Source organism: Odontesthes bonariensis, chromosome 3 (assembly GCF_027942865.1).
Source record: "Odontesthes bonariensis isolate fOdoBon6 chromosome 3, fOdoBon6.hap1, whole genome shotgun sequence".
Taxonomy (NCBI): domain Eukaryota; kingdom Metazoa; phylum Chordata; class Actinopteri; order Atheriniformes; family Atherinopsidae; genus Odontesthes; species Odontesthes bonariensis.
This window is the reverse complement of record NC_134508.1, coordinates 16,752,043-16,772,922: the sequence shown is the minus strand read 5'-3', so window position 1 is coordinate 16,772,922 and position 20,880 is coordinate 16,752,043. Positions and strand designations below refer to the sequence as shown.

General features: G+C 40.2%; 2 protein-coding genes across 3 annotated transcripts in view; both read left to right on the top strand.

The window, feature by feature from the left end:
• The first annotated feature begins 147 nt into the window (after positions 1-147).
• Positions 148-7,151, top strand: tpra1 (transmembrane protein, adipocyte asscociated 1). The gene is made up of 11 exons (XM_075460541.1): positions 148-307; positions 1,111-1,294; positions 1,424-1,556; positions 2,094-2,180; positions 2,838-2,910; positions 3,090-3,169; positions 3,285-3,395; positions 3,536-3,596; positions 4,230-4,332; positions 4,725-4,805; positions 5,105-7,151. The coding sequence occupies exons 2-11, from the start codon at positions 1,122-1,124 to the stop codon at positions 5,373-5,375; spliced, it is 1,173 nt and encodes a 390-aa protein (XP_075316656.1). The 5' UTR covers positions 148-307; positions 1,111-1,121; the 3' UTR covers positions 5,376-7,151.
• Positions 7,152-7,469: 318 nt separating this feature from the next.
• chchd6b (coiled-coil-helix-coiled-coil-helix domain containing 6b) overlaps positions 7,470-20,880 on the top strand; it is a 57,258-nt gene continuing 43,847 nt past the window's right edge. The window contains exons 1-4 of one of the 2 annotated variants that reach the window (XM_075460538.1): positions 7,470-7,710; positions 8,299-8,392; positions 8,869-8,923; positions 11,994-12,150. In XM_075460538.1, coding sequence (XP_075316653.1) covers positions 7,627-7,710; positions 8,299-8,392; positions 8,869-8,923; positions 11,994-12,150 — 390 coding nt within the window. In that variant the 5' untranslated portion in view covers positions 7,470-7,626. The remainder of the gene's footprint in view (positions 7,711-8,298; positions 8,393-8,868; positions 8,924-11,993; positions 12,151-20,880) is intronic. The other variant, XM_075460539.1, reaches the window with a different exon arrangement.

Below are 20,880 nucleotides of genomic sequence, written 5' to 3'. Positions count from 1 at the left end.
GAAGGAGAGAGAGAGATGGTCGCTATAAAATACAAGAGCGTCGATTACGGTCTGGGAAAAAAAACAACACAGTCACGAATATATTCTCGCGAGACCTCCTCCTATTTGATGAGAGTGTCAGGTGACCACACGGGAAATTCATTTTGAGAAGGAAAGTATACAGCAGTTACAGCCATGTCTCGCATTAGTGATCTATGTCTACGTCGATTACAACGTGCATGACGACCCGTATAGATTGGGCTAATTTTATATAGTGACTACAACGTTTTACAGCAGCTATATACTTGAAACCGAGTCTTCTGAAGCGGTAAGATGTGAATGTTTACAACCTGAAACGCTTGTTATGCTATGTAGGATCAGCGGCAGCACACTGACTCCAGTCTCTCGTTTGTTTTGATGCTAACATGAGCCAGTCGGCTTTTGGTCTTTCGTAATTAATGGTAATTAGCAAGCCAAAGTTACAGTCAGTTTTTCCACCAATATAGTGTTTAGTGCTTAAGGACACAAAAAATAATTCGGTTTACAAGTGGGATACTTTCAGGCGGAAGATAGCAAGCTAGCAGCTTTAGCTGACGCCTGAAATTCCCCTTATGGCGAACTGAAAGTATAGTTCAGTTCGCCATAAGTATAGTCAATGCGCAGGGGCTGGTAATCATCAGCTGCCGATTGTAAGTTTAAGTCATCTCTAGTACTCTTCTCAACTCCGGTCTTCTTACCTTCTTTCTTGGTTTAAAATATACGTGAAAGACTTGAGCCTTTCACAGTATAAACAGTAAATGTAATTTCTTGAGTTATGCCGTTGGTCACTTTATATTTAACAACGCACAGAGTTGGTTTAGCAACGAGTCTCTTTACGTAATGTTCACCTTGGCGGGGAAAGCTGTGACAGGTACTGATACTGATGTACAAATACTGTCCCAGCAGAAGTGTTTGTGTTCATTTTGAGTTTGATCCAGCAGAAATTCACATATAAAATGTTTTCAAATGGGCCTCAGTACTAATGTATTTATCTTCAGGACTTTAGTCCACAACCTGAATCACCCGAGCCAGGAATATGTTTTATATATGTGTGTGGACAGTTGACAGACTCGCACCTTTTTTTCCTCACAGGCTCTGACACCATGCTAGCCACAGTGACTGCTGTGGTTAGGCTTGCGCAGTACAATGGCACCACTACACCGACATCACCGGATAACACATCAGCATTCCCAACATGGCAACCTGATAGTGAAGCCAACATCAGCAAGCCTCACAAATGTCTTCAAGTCCTCTTTGAGGACATCGGAGACTCCAGGTAATCAATAGCCCTGACTGTAGAGAAACTAGAAGACTAACTAGCAGAAGTACAGTCTCTGTTGTAGCAAAAATTCTGCTTTTCAGAAAGTGCTTCATGATGTCTCTCATGTTCACCTCACTGTCTTAGGGTGCGGTTCTGGGACATTTTTCTGCTGGTGCCTAATGTGGCCTTCTTTATATTCCTGATGTGGAAGCTCCCCTCAGCCAGGGCAAAGATTCGACTCGCCTCTAGCCCCATTTTTGTCACCTTCTACTTTCTGGTAGGACACGCACCAAAAATAAAATGGCTCTTCCTGTCGTGCATCACATTAATTTCTATTAATTGGGGCGTTTTGACCAACAACTGGAGACTGATCAGGGGTTTTCCCCAGTTAGTAAAGTGGGTTTTTAGTCTGTTGAAATGTTATTGTCATATCAGGAATCACAATAAGTTGTAGAGATAGTACTGCTGTGGGTACATTTTACTTTCATTTTTGTCAAACAGCATGGAGAAATGACCTTGTAAACCGGTTTAATGACATGTGAATGTTTTGTTTGCTACCCTGTCATTATGTTTTTTCTCAATGTCTTTGTGTTTAATTTTATTACATCCATCTGTTCCTTGGTATTAACGTAACAACTACAACAAAGGAAAATAGAATATATCAGCTGAACCCAGGCATTAAAGGAACTCTGCACTCTTTTGTCATTAGTAGTCGCCACCATAGAGTTGTTATCAGCTATACTTTTTGCCCACATGTTCTCCAGGAGATGGACTGTTTTATGTGGTCTAACATGTTGCGTACCGTGTTTCTTAGGTTTTTGTTGTCGCAGCAGTTGGAATCACCCGTGCTATCGTTTCCATGACTGTCAGTGCATCCAGTGCCGCCACCATTGTGGACAAAGTAAGTAGGAGCATGATGCGTTCATATAAAATTGCATAACAGAAGGGTTGCTGATTCATCACAACATTTTTCACTGACTTTTGGAAAATACTCTCCATAGGACTAAACTTTTAATGAATTTTAATTCAACATATTGCAGTTGTAGGTTATTATTTCTTTCTTTGTTTTATAAGGACAGTTTAATCTTTTTTTTTTTTTTTTCTGCCAATGAAAGAACATCCAGTTTGTATGACATTGGCTTTAAATTGAGCTGGATTCTTGCTTTTATTTTCTTTGTATTAGTAGAAATTCTTGACCTTAATAAATAAGCAGGTAAAAATGTCCTGCCAGAGGTGTTTTTATTTTATTTTTTATGAAGTGCCCAGTGGGACCGATTTGAGCTGCAGCATGAGTTTAGTCTTTTATGTCTGAAAGGAATGGCCTGGTTGACATTCCACTCATACCAGGCAGATCCCAACTGAGTTTAGTGATGGACCAACGGTTTCCATAACACACTTTCATGGCTTCTCTTTTGAAGAGAAAAATGCCATTCTTGTGTATTCTGTGGAGTGTGACCTGACCTGTGAAGTCATGCCTATGTCATGGGTCGGTGTGCATTAGAGCACAGCTGGCCTACTTTGCTGCAGCGGTTTCTCATGATGTTTGTTGTCTCTTTAGGTGCTGTGGGAAATCACTCGTTTCTTCCTGCTTGCTATTGAGCTCAGCGTCATCATCTTCGGGCTGGCCTTTGGTTAGTTTGATCTGTTTGTTTCAGTTCTCTTTTACTGTGTATATGAACCAGTGCAGTGACTCTTTCTCTTTGTCCCCGTGACTAATCAGTTTTGAAGTGCTCAGTTTGATTTGTCTTTTCCATCCGCGGATGTAATTTTCAATTCAACTGAGTTCTTTTGTTCTCTATTCATTAACAAGGTCACCTTGAGAGCAAGTCCAGCATAAAGCGTGTGCTGGCTGTTACTGCTGTGCTGGCTCTGGCATACTCCATCACACAGGTAACGATGGAGGATAAGAGGATAAATATTGTTAATGGTTATATTATAACATGTCAAGGAATTTTCATTAGCTGTCATTCTGTATGAAATTAAAATGAATAATACATTGCCCTAGGGCACACTAGAGATACTTTACCCAGACAGTCACCTGTCGGCAAAGGACTTCAACATCTATGGTCATGGAGGACGGCACTTCTGGTTGGCCAGCTCCTGTTTCTTCTTCCTGGTTAGTAAACTGTTGCTCAGCACTAATGGTTACATGAGCAAGGGAAAAAAAGGAAGGGGGGCGGGGGACAGGAAAGCAAAGAAATAAATAAGTCATAGTTGACCATAGTAGATTTTGACTAATACAATCCTTTTTATTAGGTGTACTCCTTGATTGTGATCCTGCCTAAAACCCCAGTGAGGGACAGGATATCTCTGCCATGTAAGTATTGGAGCAGCAAAGGAAACAATTTGGACTTGAGAGGTGAAAAGTTACAGTTGTGCACAAAGTTACAAAACCTGAGCCAGTTGTTGTTGAGTAATCCTAAAGGACCTTGCAATGCATCAAGTTGGGAAATTGTTACCAGCCGTTGGGCCAAACAAATCTCATGTATGTAATCAGCTTTTTTATTCTGATGTGAAAACATTTTTTTCAATGAATTGAGGATTTAAAAAATCTAATCTCCCCCAACAGTTCTTACAATCACTGATTACACTTTATGACAGATTCCCATGCTTTCCCAGTGGCCTATTTAATGAAATGTTGAAAGTAGAATACCCACTTATTTTTAACTTTGATTTAAAAAATGTTTTTACATTTGAGGAGATACAAAATTTAGTGAGTCGCATTCTACTTTCCTGGCAAAAAAATCATGAAAAGGTTTCTTTTAAATGTAATAAAGTCAGCCCAGAGGCGCCCAAATATTACATATGTGCGCCTTGTTTTTAATCCTAATGAATGCTAATTCGTTAGCCACAATAATGAATTGCTGTCTAATATGTCACAGATCACGTGATGTGAATATATTGGTCTCAATTCTCCATGAATATTTTCTGCTTTGCTTCCTTTGTCCAGCTAAGAGGAGTTTCTATGTGTACGCTGCCATCCTGTCTTTTCTGAACCTCGTTCAGGGCCTGGGCAGCGCTCTGCTGTGTGCTGGGATCATAGAGGGGCTCTGGTCAGTATTACTCTGTCCTTAGCAGCTCACAGTTTGTATTTACCGCAGAAGTAGGAATAGGAAGCCATTTTTGGGATTAAATCAAAATGATGGTAAACGTTTCCTCATATGTGAGAGTTGTTTATAGATCATAATCATAACGTGTTGAGGTTATAGGAGCCGGGTGGTTGTTTTTAATATGACTGTTTATTTCATTTTGTTGCTTCGTTGCAACCCTTAGGACTCATTGTTTTTGAAGGTGTCCTACAAAGCTGAGTTGGGTTTAAAGGAGCAGATAAAAACTAAATAGTTCAGCCAGTGGCAGCAATATGAGGTTTCTGCTCTTGCTTAAAATCTCTTTGTGTACCAAAGCTTTGACTAAGACTGTTTACTTTTCGCCTTCTCTGAACCAGCTGTGTGGATGTCACCACGTTCCTGTATTTCTCCGCCTTCGCTCCCCTCATTTACGTCACATTCCTGAAGGGCTTCTTTGGGTATGTAGTCATAGGAGATGTGTGGAATAATGCACTTGGAGGTCCTAAAAAGCTGAAAAGCACTGAAATCAGTTCTCTCAAGAAGGACCAAGGCTTTATTGTTATTATTAATATTACATTTTGATATTCCCATATCTGACAGGAATCGATTTGATATATTTATGTTTTACACAATTTAGGATTACAATATATCATATATTTACATTGATAAAACCTGTAGAAACTGTATATTTTGTAGCTGAATTTCAAACGGATGACCTTGTTTGTTTCTTAATATTATTTTCTTTTTCGGTCCGCAGTTCGGAGCCCAAGATCCTGTTCTCCTACAAGTCACAGGTGGACGAGCCGGATGACAGTGATGTTCACCTTCCTCCAACAGTTGCGGCAGGCCTTGGCCGGAAAGACTTGATTGACCAGGGCCTGTACTACTCTTCCACCCAGATTGATGGCTCTGGTCCCAGCAGCTCTCGTATGGTTGGAGCGTACCTGGATGACGTAGCGTCCGGACCCTATGGTTCCAGCAGCATTAACAGCATTGAAGCTGACCGCTGGAGGCCCATCAATGTGTAAAAGGGTGGAGACGATATATGGCTATACAGACTTTAAATGCTGTGCATATGTACTAAATTTGAGAGAAATGCAATCAAAGAAGTTGGCCAATAAGACATTGCAGAGACAAGCGGTTGGACACCAAGGAATGGTATTCTTGGTCTTTTTTTTTTTTTTTGATGCCAAAATAAGTTAACGAACGGACACTTAAGGAGAGACCTTTGCTAATCTGTTTCTGAAGGACTGAGTTTAGCATCTGCTTTTGTAACACTGTTGTCAGAAAGCTCTGCTGCTGTGGCTCCACCCTCGGCGGGATGTCCCTGATTGGGGCCCTGGCAGTCTTGATATTGATTCCGTTTCACAGGCTCTTGAATGTGGGTGCTTACTGACTTGTCTTAGAAAACATTCAACTCCAGCACTAAGAATCAGCCGCAACATTCCTCATTGAGTTTTAACCCAATTGTAGCTATGTAAGTCTGCAAAATCACTGATGTTCTTTTGATCCGAAAGCTTGACATCTGTACATTCCCACGAAAAGCTCTGGGCGATAACATCTGAACGGGTGTAGCCTTCTATTAGATTTGTGGCTGATCAGTTTCCACTGATGTTTTTCTTGTCTTTGGAAAAAAAAAAAAGAAGGACTTTTGATTTCATTTTGATTGCCCGTCTTGAGTACTCGCTGGCCCTGCTGTTAACAGGTATTCTGTGTTTGTTAGACGTGTGTTACTGGTGTATTATTAAAACCAGTTACTCCTCAGTATAGGCAGACCATATCTGAAAGGCTGTTTACTGTGAGTGACTTCGACCCAAGGAATTCTTAATGTTACGAAATTGCACCTCACCCATACTCTCTCGTCTTCTCATTGTGTTTACGCTTCTTTCCACTTTTGTTTTGATTTCTCACACCGGATGAATCATTCCTGCCACTTGAGAAGACTTTTGTTTAGTCTCATACTCAGTAATGAAGTCGTAATGTGTGTGACTTGAACAGCAAATGTGCAGAAACCTTTCTGCGTATACCAGTTAAAGCACGATTTAATTTCTTTTTTCCTTTGTTGTTAAAAGTGGTGAATATAGACGACAAACAATACCGCGCAGTTTAACAGTATTTATTTAATGATGGGATCATTACAGTTTCATAATGGCATCAGAACTCGTGATTCCCTCTGAGCCAGTGAGACGAGGATGAATTTTAAAGCTGAAGTATCAAAGTTGTTTAAAAGAAAAACTAAATCTACTCCGATTGTTGGGGGCTTGATTCTTTTGCTTTAATTAATCTCATAGAATCAGTGCTTTTCATTCTGTATGACATTACCATGATAGAAGTGTTTTTGAAACCCTTTATATAACATTCTGCACATCCAGTTTTTCCCAGTATCACAATGTTTGGTAGAGATGGACCTGCATATTTAACCTGACAGTATTAATAAGCAGTATGGCGCTTAAAGCAAAAAAATGATTGGGTTAAATTTTTTTTTACATCTGTTAACATAAATCAACAACATCTGAAAGAGGATGCGTTTCCAAGAATGTATAGCATTTGCCTGACTTTTGAATATTCTCTTTTCAATTTTGAGTGCTAGTGAATGATGCTGAGTTGCTTGGGAGTCATATGATTTTGCTCTTTCATCAGTTCACAGTGAGTGTGGAATAACATTCTCAAATCTTTAAGTCATTTTGCAGGTCCTGTTCAAATTGCCTTCATACTTAAGTGCGTTGGTTGTACGTGTTCTGTTCGTGTTAATGCAGTGTGTTGACCATTCCATACTCTCCAAAAATAAACTCTGGATTCTTTCATTCGTTTTTGTTTCCGTTTTTACTTTTTCATTTTATTTGTTAGAAATACTGTACATTTAAATGTCGTACAGCACACCGCCCCATGGTTTTTTACGGTCACTACACTTCTCTACGAATTCCAGCGTTTAATAATAACGCACGTGTCCTATTTATATCAGCCATCAAAGTGAAAGTCCAAATGAACTTGAACCTCATTGTCCTCCGAAAACATTTGAACTACAATTCCCATCAACCTTTCGTTCACTCATGATAAGTTAGAACGACTCATTGGATTCGAATGATTTAATCTGACCAATGAGCTTTGAGGATACTACAGCACAGGATTGACCTTTATTGGAGTATTTTGACAACTAGCTCTGAACCCGCCGCTGTGGCGGCGACTCCGACTACTGTCTCATATATGCCTTTCTGTCACGACAGTCAAGTGGGCTATTAATATTATCTTTTACCCCGTGGGAACGGGCAGCTGGTCAGAATGGGAGGTCATGGAAGCACGGCGAGGAATGTGTCATTTGGGCTGGACAAAGACGAGAAGGTCACAGTAATTGAAGGAGTGAAGGTATGTAATGTGACGTTTTAGTTGTTTAAGTTACGTTATTTTGTATATCGGTAAATGCTTTTTTTTCTAAATTGCTAACATCATTGGGGTATGAAATAGGGGGTGCTCAGACAGCATGACAGGTCCCGTGTCCTCAAGTAAACCATAGCCCCACCCACCTTTTCCTCTCCACCAAGTTATGATTAACCGCTGTCTGAGAGTGGAAAGGTCTTCTTTCCACAGTTTATATGAATTACGACCAGATGTGTTGCTAGCTGGTAAACCGGATATTCACACAGCCCAATGTTAATGTTAGCTAGTATGCTCTGACAGCTAAATACAGTCCAACCTCGTTGTTAATGTAATGTAATGTCTGCGTAGTCGGGGAAATAAATCAATTATGTAAACTGGTTTTAATCGTTGCAGGCAGATAGTTTGGCCTTTGCCCCACTATTTAGAGAGGTCAGGCGCAGCTGCAGTGCAGTGACTTGCTGAAGGACACAACAGTAGGCTGCGGGATGCACTGCTTAACCAGTGAGCCTGTACAATGTTGCTCCTAACCCTTGTTCTCATCAGATACCACGTGTTTGTGTCCACTTTCCTGTGTAGCTGTCGGGGGATGTGCTCCAGCGGATGAAGGAGTCTCGGGGGTCTGATGGCACCAAACCGGCGCCTCCATCTGACAGTCAGAAGCCACCATCAAGTATGTCCCAATCCAAAACGGAGACCTTTCCTTCCTCGCAGACCTCATTTTGTACCCCCATTGAAGTGATTAATGAGAACAATATTTAAATAGATACCAAATTTACTGCTGTTTGACTATTTCAGACTGTTTAGTCTGAAAAGACAGAGCAAGTGAAAATACAGTGAGATTTATGTGCACAAATTTATGTTGAAAGATCATCTGAGATAATCTATGAATTGCCTGGTAATGTTGATAAGATACGTTTAGTCTGACTTTACATTTTATGTTAATTCATACAAAAGCGTGTCATTTAAATGGCATCCAGCCAATACTATTCAAAATGGACTAGTATTAGGAATAGTGTTGATGCAGGCTCTTATTTAATTCAGTTTGAAATAGATAGGTTTGTAATAAAGATGCTCCTCTAAAACTGTGCATGCTGATCCAAACTGTAATTGCTACTATTCTTTATATGTAGTGCATTGATTTCTCAGGTCCAAAACCAGCAGGGCCATCGACGACAGAGATGCAGGAAGAGATGCGCAAAAAGTAAGTGTTCAGTAGGTTAAATGTTATCATGTGTTTGTTTTTTGTGGTCCAATTTTTTCACTAGAAAATTAACGATGTCGCTCTGCCCCGACCACACATTTAATTTCCGTTGGGGCTCCCATGTCTGCTGTTTTTTTCCTGAGGTCTTTTAGTATTTTTAACATTTAAATGTAATTTGTGAGGATGTTTTATGCTCATTTGTACAGATTATGGAAGCGCCGGGTGGAAAATTTTGAAAAACAAAAATTCAGATACACAGGTGCGAAAATGGTTCAGATCAGATTTAGAATTAATGCATCTCACTCGCCTCTCAGGGCTTTCTTAACACATTGTAAAGTTCCTGAGACAAATTCAGAACATTGGGGTGTGACAATAAAACCGTCTCCTCTTGATTAGTCTTTGCATGTTTAATGTACAACCTCAATTCCAAAAAAAAATAGAATAAAACAAAACTAGAAATAGAATAAACCCAAAAGCACTGGTTTTGCAAATCTCATGAACCAATATTTTGTTGAAAAAATACATTGAAACTAATCAGATTAATTGGGGAAAAGGTAAGTGGCATAGGCTGAGTATAAAAATCACTTCCTTTCAGATGTATTTATGGACGCTCTGCAAAATAACTGCCTCTACAAATTGCAGAGTAATTTCAGAATAACGTTCCTCAACATGAAATTGGGAAGACTTTGAATATTCCATTATCTGAAGTACATGATATCGTCAAAAGACTAAGAGAACATGGAGACATTTCTCTGCTCAAGGGGCACAAATGAAAATCAATATTGGCTGCCTGTGATCTTCAGGCCCTCAGGCAGCACCGCATCAATAACCGACATGACTCTGTCATGGAAATCACTGCATGGGCTCAGGAACACCTCCAGAAATCATGGTCTGTGAACACAGTTCACTGTGCCATCCAAAAATGCAGGTTAAAGCTCTGTCATGCAAAGGAGAGCCCATATGTGAACATATTCCGGAAACGCTGTTGCCTTCTCTGGGCCAAAGCTAAATGGACTGAGGCAAGTGGAGAACTGTTCTTTGGTCAGACTAATTAAAATGGATATTCATTTTGGAAATCACGAGTTCCTCCGTACAACAGAGGAGGGAGATCATCTGGCTTGTTTTCAGGGCTCAGATCAAAAGCATCTCTCACGGTACGAGGGTGGATTAGTGCCTGTGAAACTGGCAACTTGCACATCTGGAGATGCTCCGTCAATGCTTGGAATGCAGATGTTTGTCCAGGTGAAAGAAAATGGGTCAACATTCCTCTGGCAGTGGTCCAGAGACTGGTCTCCTCAGTTCCACAGCTTTTACAGACTGTTGTTAAATGAAGAAGTGATGCTACGCTGTGATAAAAATGGCCTTGTCCCAACTTATTTGAGAAGTGTTGCTGAAATAAAAAATAGTCAATCATTGTCATTTAATAAAAGAAATGGAAAGTAAATGATCTCATTTTGAAGTTTTTCTGTGTTTTTATGGTCTACTGTGGATAAAATATCGGTTGACGAGATTTCCAAACAATTGAATCCTGTTTTTACTGACATTTTACACGGTCCCAACTTTTTTGGAATTGGGTTTGAGATTCAAGGTAAATGTAATGTCAGATGTTTTCAGTCAACAAGTGTACGCTCAGATGTGAGTGGGTGCCCAGTTATATTTATTGACATTCTGTATTTTCAAATCTGCTCTCATTCATTATTCTCTTGTGCTGACGATGCTGTTTTCTCTCATATCTTTATGTTTTTCTGTGTATTAATGAGCCGTTTCTTTCAATGTCGAGCACAGCGAGTTTACATGTAATGAAATGTTCTATGTAAATAGATTTGCTATTGCCATTCATTTGAATTATGTCATATCGAGTCCAGCAGACATACTTTGACTTCAACATTCCCTGAATGCGAATTTCTACAGAAATTATTACAAGAGTATCAGCTTGCTAGATGGTAAACTGCACAAAATACGTCATCTTGAGGTTTTTCTAGTGGGCTGGAATTGAGCCACCTGTGTTTGCACAGCCAGCTTGATGCAAGTGCACATGGCGGAGATATAAAATAGCAACTGGTGATATGCTAACATGCACACGCTGAGCAACCTGTCAACACGGGCTCTTCTGATTTACTCTGTCAGGATTTCAGGCATGTTGCACTGCTGCTGGAATACTATGTTGATCCACTATTGAGTAACATCTCCAAAGGTCCAAAGGTTCTCACTTCCTCTTTCTGGTGTTGGAGATAGCTTGCAAAAGAATGATTTTGTTAGTGTAATTCGGGTCGTATGGATAAATATAGTTTACAGAAGTAGGCCAAGATGAAACTGATTTCAATTCTTCAGGCAAGTACATGCAAAGTATTGTAGTGGAAGAATACCAGGCAACTCAATAATGCTGCTGTTCAGTGAATGATATGTTTGATTATTTATTAAGCTTGTGAAATTATGTTGACTATTACATAGCAGTAAAATTTATAGCAGCTCCTAATAACACCTTATTTCAACTGCATCATGTAATGCTCAATATTAAAGCGTTTGTTATTTGTAGTCATGTATTTGGATGTTTCTCAATACAAAACCAACTCTTGTACAGTAAACCATTACCCGTACATTTAGTTTTAACTCGATATTTTGATTCTGTAGAACAATTCATAAATGAGAGTTTCTGTCATTGCCACAGCAACCGCCCATTTTCAGTCGAAGATAATGAATTTTCTATTTGATGTTCTGACCTGGTTTTAGAATTATTTTCTTTTCTGTTAAAGCAAGCAAAGACAGCGATTCATGACCAGCAGTAAAACCTAGAAAACGCCAAGTTATCAGAGGAGGGACATTATTATTTAATAATGAACCCACAGTTCTGTTTTCTACTCTTACCACTGAGACAATGCAGAAGGAAACAATGTGTTTAAAGCCCTCTGGAAGCTCACAAATCCAAGTTTAAGCACCGATTTACTGAAATCAATATCTCTCCAATTCTGGAGGGTAGCTCTGCGTGTGAACAAGAACTTGCATGTTGAGCAGACTTTCACTGGATGAATACGTGCCAAAGGTTAACAGGTCTTACTTTCCCTTTCTGTAGCTTTGAGCGTCAGCAGGCTCTGGTGCAGGAGCAGTTGGCCACACTGGCTAAGAGGGAAAGAGAGACTGCAGCGGTCACTGGCCTGGATGAGCTGACTCCTAGCGTCATCATGGAGAGGGGGAAGGCCCATGAACAGAAGGGAAAGGCCAAGCACCTGGTGAGGGATGCAGTCTGTGTTTTTATCAAAAGTGCATAATCCTTTAGCAGCTGGACAACTTGATTCAAAACTTTACTTCCAGGAAAATTTCCCCAAAACTTTCCGAAGCCGTATTTAACATGTGAACGTCTCAGAGTGGAGAGTTAGGTCTGCAGCGTCTCTGCAGCAGCCTCCTCACACATGGACTTAGTAACACATGCATCAGAAGCATTCACACACCGGAAAATGATCTGGGATGGCTCTTTGGTGGAGAGCAGAGGATCCTTAATTAGATTGCTGTGTTTGTGGCTAAATACGGGCCGAGCTTCCTTCCTAACCGTTTTCATGCATACAGAAATGCAGATATTTGATAAATCATCAGAGATTTAAGCGCTTTGAGGCTTGTGCTCCTGTGTGTATTTTGTCATTGACATGCACTGAGGAGCACAAATGTCTCGCCAGTCACCGGACTGCCCTTCTCTCCCTGGTGTTTTTACGCTTGCTTTGTTAAAATTGAACAATGTGGATTTCTTGTCTATCTCCAGTTCTCCCCAGCTGATTTGTCCTGCGGTGTTATTTTTTTCAGCTCGCTAACTAGCTGTAATGAATACTGTATGAAGCTGCTGGATTATCTTACACCGATATGGGCTCCAATCGTTTAATAATGCTGCAGAGCTATGAGAAACTTGGCACTCTCAACTAAAAGCCTCGTTTTCTACTTTCTCTGTCATGACAAGTCAATGCAGCCTGTTAGTTTGAGTGTGTTGAGCGTGTAGGAGTAGGCTGACACTGAGGGTGTATTCTGAATGTGATTTAACGGAGTATAAAAGTTTTGAGGAATCTCAGACATCAGCGATGGATGTGTTTGACAGGTTTGATGTGTGTATGTGAGAAAGAAAGCTTTGAGCTTCAGTGTGTTTTGATGAAAAGAAGATTTGCGTCTATTCATTAAAGGAAAAGGAGGGGGAATGTTTTTGCTGCTGCTTTAAGGTAATAATAGACTTAGATGCCAGTACAGTGTCTGAAAGGTTTAGAGAGCATATGGCTTTGAGTGTTTATGTGGCTCCGCATTTACCTTTTCTATTTTCTCACCTGTCCTTCTTTTTTGGTCTCACCTCCATCTCTCATCTATTTGTGCTCAACTGTCTAACTCATTCATTTTTGCCCAATTTGATTTCCCTCTCGCTTAGATTTTAACTCCTGCTCGGCAGACCAGAAACAATTGAGCTGAAAGCTGGCAGACTTCACACCTTAGATCATAAATGAGGATTTCTGCTTTTGTAGTAATGCTTCAGCTTTTGAGAAGATTATGAAAAGTCGTGAGTCTGATTTCAAAGCTCCCACAGTCACAAATTTCTCTGCTTAGCAGGTGGGCTTACCTCTCTTTTTAGCATTTTTCCAGCGACCTTGCATTCTCTGGCAACGGCGCAGCTGGAGGCTCAAAGAAACACATTTCTCCACCCCCTGCTTTTCTTTCTCCTCTGTAAAATGCTCCACTTTGAGTTGGCTGGAAGCTGCCTTATTTCTCTGAGGAGAAGACAGATACACTCCCACAAACATACGCTCAAACACAACACAGTGGCACCATCACAATTACCCAAACGTGTAAAGCAAACCCCCCTCCTCGGAGCCTTTCATCACATGCGCTTTTGGGCTCCCCTGCACGCAGGCTTTGTGTCACTGTTGGGGTGAGGAGGATGAGGTGATAGAGGTGTGAAGGCTATACCTGTCGAAGAGATGAGCTTTTCCCCACACTGCCTCAGGCTGCCTGTCACAAACACTCACATTAGCCATTTACCCCTGCCTCAGCACTGACAGCCACTGCTGGGACCTATTGTGTGTGTGTGTGTGTGTGTGTAAACTGGTGTCCATTTACATCAGACGAATGTGTGTATGCTGTGGGTAGAGGTTCATACGCAGGTCAGTCAGTACTCCCTCCTCAGGTTGTCTCTAACTGTCGTATATTTCTACTTTTGTTCTGTTGTTGTGTAATCCCTGATAGTAAGAATTCCTTTTGTCTATGCCGTGTTTTCGCTCATTTGAACGTGCCACTGAACCCTGCCACTGAATGTTAAAATACATATCTTCCCTCACAGAGGTGTTGTGAGGAAGATTAGTTTTTTTTTAATGTTCCACAGTTATTGGTTAAGTGAGAACAGGTTTGTCAGTGCGGAGTGCTTCAAGTGAGAATTGCTTTTGCTGTGTTTCCCAGTGGCTGCTTTTTGTTGTTAACCTGCCGAATGTGACGATGAAGAGGCTGATTAGAACAAATATTAGCTCATCAGCGCAAAATCATCACTTCTTATTCAAATTGGGGTGTTAGTTTATATGTTCCTGATATGTTAATGATATAAAGATTATCTTGGATGAACATCTGTTTCTGATCAGTTTTGTTTTCACGAAAGCTCCTTTTGATTTGGGTCTATTCCAGCATCATCCATGGTTGCACAAAGGTTCAAATGCATTTGCCTTTGCTTTTTCACAATGTCATCCCTTCTTATTATGAGATTTTATTTAACAGTAACACCTTGAGTGAAGACTTGGAAGAGATAGAAAGTTGCATTAACACCTCTTTTCTCCTCATCCCTTGCACCTCCTGTGTTTGTTTTCCCTCCTTTCTGTTCTCTCCACCTCAGAGGTGTCATTCCTGCTTGAAGTAAAATGCAATTAGTATGCACAGGTATTCAGCACTGAGCATCACACACACACACACACACACACACACACACACGCAGGCAATGACAAGCAGCTGCTTGAAGCTATTGAATTTGAGGAGGCTGCTAGGTGGGCGAGACTGTGTGGGTCATGGGGGACGTGTTAGTCGTTCTGTGTATTAAAAGTCTTTTTTTTTTTTTTTGCCTGATCTTTCAGATGCAAAACACAGTTAACAGCAGCATCATTACCTCGTGCAATTTTAGTTCGGATCTGTTAAGGGAAATTGAATGAATCCGTATACATACATTTAACAGAACCAGTACATATATATATATATATATACATATATAAGTAGGACACAGATATGTATGATTGTGGCTATAAAACAGGACATGGAGAAACAGCTGGATATTTGTATGGTAGGAAATTAGGTATTTATTCAGATGATTTTACAGGTTTCTACTGTTCTACGTCTTAACCACCCATCTAAAAAGTTAGCATTGTATTTTCATAGATATTGTTGTTGTGTTAAATGTATATTTGGTTATTTTGGATTTTAGTCCACGTTGTGGAGAAGTTTATAACCAGGAGGCAGTTTCATTGTGGAAAATGGGTTATTCCTCCTGTGTCAGAACTCCTAGATACTCGTTCTTTATAGTCTATTCAAACTTACGATGGACATTTCCTCTGATTTCCTCTGCTCCCACAAACTAAACATTAAAGCTGCACGTTTTCTGACGAATGATCTCACAAAAGATCAAACTCTTACTCTATGCAAAGGTGACATAACAGCAACAACAGTAGGCTGTGACACCTTTTGCAAAAAGTGATTGACAGCATTTATTCAGCTGTAAATAATGTTTTGATATAAGGAGTTTGTGGAGTTTGAGTTTGAATATGTGATTTAAAAAAAAAGATGAAGTTTCTGTTTGGTCACTCCTTATGTCCCTGTTCTCTTACACCTCCTCCTTCTTTTAACACTCTTGCCAGACTGTTAGGCAAGTATTAAAACTGCAAATCGCGTAGTTCTGTTATACCATGTGGTATTGTAAACATCCTTTTGAGGCTGAGTCTACACTGTAGAAATTTGAGGCTTGAAGCAAATCTTTTCATCTGCTGTGTGTTATTCATGCTGTTGTGCGCTGTCAGGTCGACCCGGTTTCTTTTTACCAAATGGCATTTTACATCATATTACCAGTGGCTTAATAGTTTAGTTCTGAGTCGATATATATGCAGTGTTAATTGTTTGACGTCTGTCATAATGTTAGGATGTGGATGGAGCGTAAGGATGTGTACTAGAGAATGGTCACTAGATGGCATTGTTGAAGCATGTTTGGTTGGCGAGCAGGAGGAATGCCTGCCTCCTCTGCACTGCCGCATGTGCTGCTGGGCAACATGTTCACCCAGAATTCTTTCCTCCTCCTCTGTCTCATCTTTGCATCTGTCCATAGTGTCTGTGTCTGCATGTGTGAGCGATGACTCAGAGGGAAGCTTCTGACACTGCCCAAAAGAATGATGACAAAAGCCACATTCAGAGCCCCACATTCATTGAAGTCAGACCTGAGGTGGCAAGCACTCAGACCACAGCAGTTGATGCCCCACATGTTAACAGTATCCCCGAGCTGCTGTGTAGAATCACTTAGAAATGACACTTGAAAAGAGTGTAAATGTTGTGTTTTGCACTGAATATGCAGCCTTTCACTTTCAAGATGTTCATGCTAACCAGCAAGCCCTCCTGCTGTTTGAGCCTAGTTGACATTTGTCTGATATGTGCACTCTGTGTACTCAGCACATTTCTTAACTTGTATTGATTTTTTTTTTTTTCAACCATTATGTTTTAATTGAATTTCCTTTATCTCCATAATAACAAACTGTGCTGGCACTCCTTCTATTATTAATTAACACATGCATTTATTTACTAACCCATCCCTCCCTGCTGAACTGGCCTGTTGTTTGTTTTCTCAATTTCTGTCAGGTTGGTTTGTGTGATAAGTGTTGATATTCGATATGTTGGTTCAGCTAAACTTAAGTCACTTTGAGATGGACTTCTCACTTGAACCAGATTGACATGCATATAGAAAATTATCTCAAATCTGTTGGTTCTAGCAGACACTTGCACATCAATGTTCAGCAAATTACTTGGAAATGGAAATGGGATTTTAGCACTATGTGAATAAGATGGTTTGAACTTGCACATTTATTCAGTGACTGTTCACCACCCTATATTTATTGGTGGCAAGGAAAAACTGAATTTAAAGGTCTTCATTTATATGATGGCACGAGCATTTAAGACCCTTCTTTTTTCCTTTATCCACCTGTGTGAGATGACTGACAAGTCACAGCAACCGACATGTTTTGTCAGGCAGTGGCGTGGGCAGGAAAAACGAGGAAGCATCAGGCCAGAGATCAACCTGGGAGCTCAGAAAAAAAACAGATATGGTCTCAGAAAGTCCATAGGAGCTGAGAGGCAGAGAGAAGTAAACTGTACGGTATGGTCATAGATTCAGAATCCTCACTCTGACTGCCAGCCAACTGGATTATTCAACCCTGCTTGTTAGCCAAAAACAGAAACGAGAGAAGAGAGACATGAAAAGGAGAGAGAGAGAGAGGAGAAAATGGATCAATAAAAAAAGAATTAATTGAAAAACAAGTTAAGAAATTGTCAGTGGGCGGAGTGAGGTTTATGTTGAGACTGATTGTTTGCCCATAAACCTTCAACATAGCGATGGCTTTTGAGTCTGTTGGTGTGACATATTGTAAAGGTGAACAATATGTGCACTCACACAAAGAGAGAAAGTCTATTTCTTTCTGATGGAAACTGACTAAACCATACAGCAGGGATTCACACACATACTGTCACACATGTCTATACCACATGTTATCAGCCAGTGTTATCACAGACTTGACATCTTTTCTGCATGTTAAAGCAGTTAAGCCCTTTGCACGCTCTCTTTCTCTCTCACACACACACACTCACACACACTTGCAGAGCGGCAGCCCGATCGTCTTCAGCAAAGGTAATTGCTGACGTGCAGAGCACTCTCCAAATGGGGAGATTTTGATCGGTACAGAGCAGCAAGAGGGAGCTGAGCACAAATCTTGTCGGTTCAGAGGACAGATGTGTGGGAGCGAAATACCTCTCCTCTCCCAGAGCAGATGTGATGTAATGAGACAGCTGGACACGACTTATTATCCGAAGGAAAACTAATGTTTCCAAAATGATGGTTTTCATAGAAGAATAGGATTATTCACTTCTGAACAATCAAACCGTGTCTCAAAGGTATTTCAAATAAGCCAATAGTGACTCTGTTACATTTATCACTGTGAAAAATGAAGCCGGGGTGCTTTGTCTCTTCTTTTAAGTTTAGGCTATTTCATCTGTTATTAACATAACTAATTAGACATGTTTAAATCTTATAGTTACTTCGTAAGATATTAACTAAAAAAGCATTTTTGCAAACTCAACACAAGACATTTTGAAATAAAAAATAATTTCTTTTAAATCATTGATGGTCATTTTTAAGGTAGCTTATAGTCGCCTGAAACTAAAGTTTCCAAACCGGTTCCTTTAATTTAAAGTTCATCACTCTTCTTGCCGTCCTCTTTCTCACCGTCTCTCTCGTAGTGTCTTTTTTCGCTCTCTGTCTCTCTGACAGTCTGTGGTGGCAAAGTAGGCTGATGATGAAGTGTTAATTCATCAAACCTCCCACAGTTATGTGACGAAACCTCACATTTAATGAGCAAACAGCTAGACTAACCAATTCATGCCTTTGGTATTTGGTATGCACCGTGTGTATGTGGGTGTTCATGTGTGTCCCTTTTTTTTTTTTTTTGGTGCATCTCGATGTGTTCATCGCCCACAGGTGTTAATGTGATGATAAACGCATATACACATATGAACAGTTGCCTGATTTCCCTGTGAGAAGCTTCTGCATGTTCACAGTTTAAAAAATGGCTCCAGTCCTGCAATACATTGACTTGATGTGATAAACTCCATGTGCAGTTGTGCACCTGTGTGTGCTGAAATTCTGAAAATAGATCATGTGGTTACCGTACTTATATTAGATGTATTAGAAGAACTTTAAAATGAAAATGGCCGAGTAAAAGTTCTGTACCCTTCTCCATGTTTGGTGGATCCGCTGCAGACAGCAACAGACTTTTACAAAATAAAAGCCTGTGAGCAACAGACTTTTACAATAATGAAATAAATAATAAAACCTGCGTTAATGCGGGATAAAATATTTATCGGCGTTAAATAATTAACAAGTTAACACGATAATATCGAGTTAACTCGCCCAGCCCTAATTTCCAAAGAGAGCTAGATTTTATTTGCCACTTATGTGTTATTCAGGTTTGCCATCTGTTACCTTCATAAAATCAAAAGCCTAGATGTTTGCTTTCAGACTACTGCATTTTTTTTCAATCATCACTCCATAGCAACAATGTTAGCATAACATTGGAGCTACACTATGTTTCTTATTATTCTTCTGTGGTGTTTTATGGTAGTAAAGGTAACGTAACAATGTAACTGTACAACTTTATTGTGATAATGAGGCCAGAAAATAACAGATTAACAATCATGTACTATGATTTTGTTTAATCTTCAAACTCTTGATTATTTTCTTTGACACAGAAACATCCATGTACACATCGTGATAGACAGGATCAAGACATTTCCACACCACTTGTGATGAAAGGTTTCAGGGAAGTACCAGTGTCTGGGTTTACAACGATTTCAATTATACCGGCTACCAGGGTACGTTTGTTGTTCACAGGGCCAACAAAGAGAGAAACTACCACATACAATCACTCATGTAGTCCATTTAGAATCAAAATTAACTTAACAAGCACGTTTTTGGACTGTGGAAGAAAGTCAGAGTTCCTGGAGAGAAAACGCGGTGAGAACAAACTCCACACCGAAAGGCCACCAGGCGAGACTCATACCAGAAACCTTTTTGCTGTGAGTGCTGACCACCACGATGCTACTCCTGATGATAATATTAATGATATTATTAATAATGAGGATAATGGAAATATGAGAGAATAACAAGAAGAACCTGCCTTTAGCCATTAGCACCTGAGTTGATAAGAAACTGGTCCCCTCACTCCATGGTTACCCAGAAGCAGTTGGCAAGGTCAGCCAAGACACCATTATTGTTGTTTGTGATTATGTTGAAGTTTTCTTCCAGTACTTCCATTTATTTGGATTATTGTGACTCATAAAGTGAAGTTAAGAGTCGCGCTCAGTCCCACACAGGAGGTGTGTGTGTGTGTGTGTGTGTGGGGGGGGGGGGGGTCATTACAGGATCCTTTTCAAGACTGCCCCCAGACATAGTTAACCAGGCCCTCACACCCCAGGGACGTGCCAGAGAGAGAAGGGCTGTGTGAGATGAATCACACAAACAGATATGGTTATTTTACTCTGTGTGGGTGTCTTTCTTTATCGGTATGTGTGTGTGAGAGCAGGTGATAATGCATGTTAGCATGTGTCGAGGAAGCACACCGCTCTACCTGTAAATGAAATACAAACGTCTTAGTTTGCGGTAGTGGTAGTATCTGATGAAAAGAAGATGAGCATTGGACCAAGCTGGTCATTTATATAGAGAACGTGAATGCAGTATTATAAGGGTCAGCTTCCTTAAAAAAAGAAAGAAAAACAACTTTACCCTTATCTCATCACTGTAATTAATGAAGTGTTCCTTCTATTCTCTGCATGTCTCGGGGCTAAAAAATAAATGAATACATTTGTAATCTAAATAAAAGAAATTCCTTTACGTGTACTTCCATAACCTGTTTCTTTTTTTGGGAAATCATGCCTTTCTATGTGTGTAGGAAAACGCTTCACTGCAGCGTGCCTTTTAGAGCAAAATGTGGAAATGCACTTATTTGACCAAATAAGGCGTGAAAGCACTCAGCTGTACCAGTCGTGTTTATTACTGGAACACATGATGAATGTGCTTACCGTACTTATTCCCATTGAGAAATGACGGGAAGAAAGTTGTCAGTGAATTAGCCGTTCTTTTCTCCTCTCCGTCTGTATGTGTGCCTTTCTCCCTCTCTCCCCACCTCTTTCTACCTAATTAAAAAGCCAAATCA

Excerpts from the sequence above, each read along its gene's own strand:
- tpra1 (XM_075460541.1), top strand. The coding sequence starts at position 1,122 with ATGCTAGCCACAGTGACTGCTGTGGTTAGGCTTGCGCAGTACAATGGC. Across the intron at positions 2,181-2,837 it reads CCGCCACCATTGTGGACAAA|GTGCTGTGGGAAATCACTCG; the intron begins GTAAGTAGGAGC and ends TTGTCTCTTTAG. Across the intron at positions 2,911-3,089 it reads CATCTTCGGGCTGGCCTTTG|GTCACCTTGAGAGCAAGTCC; the intron begins GTTAGTTTGATC and ends TTCATTAACAAG.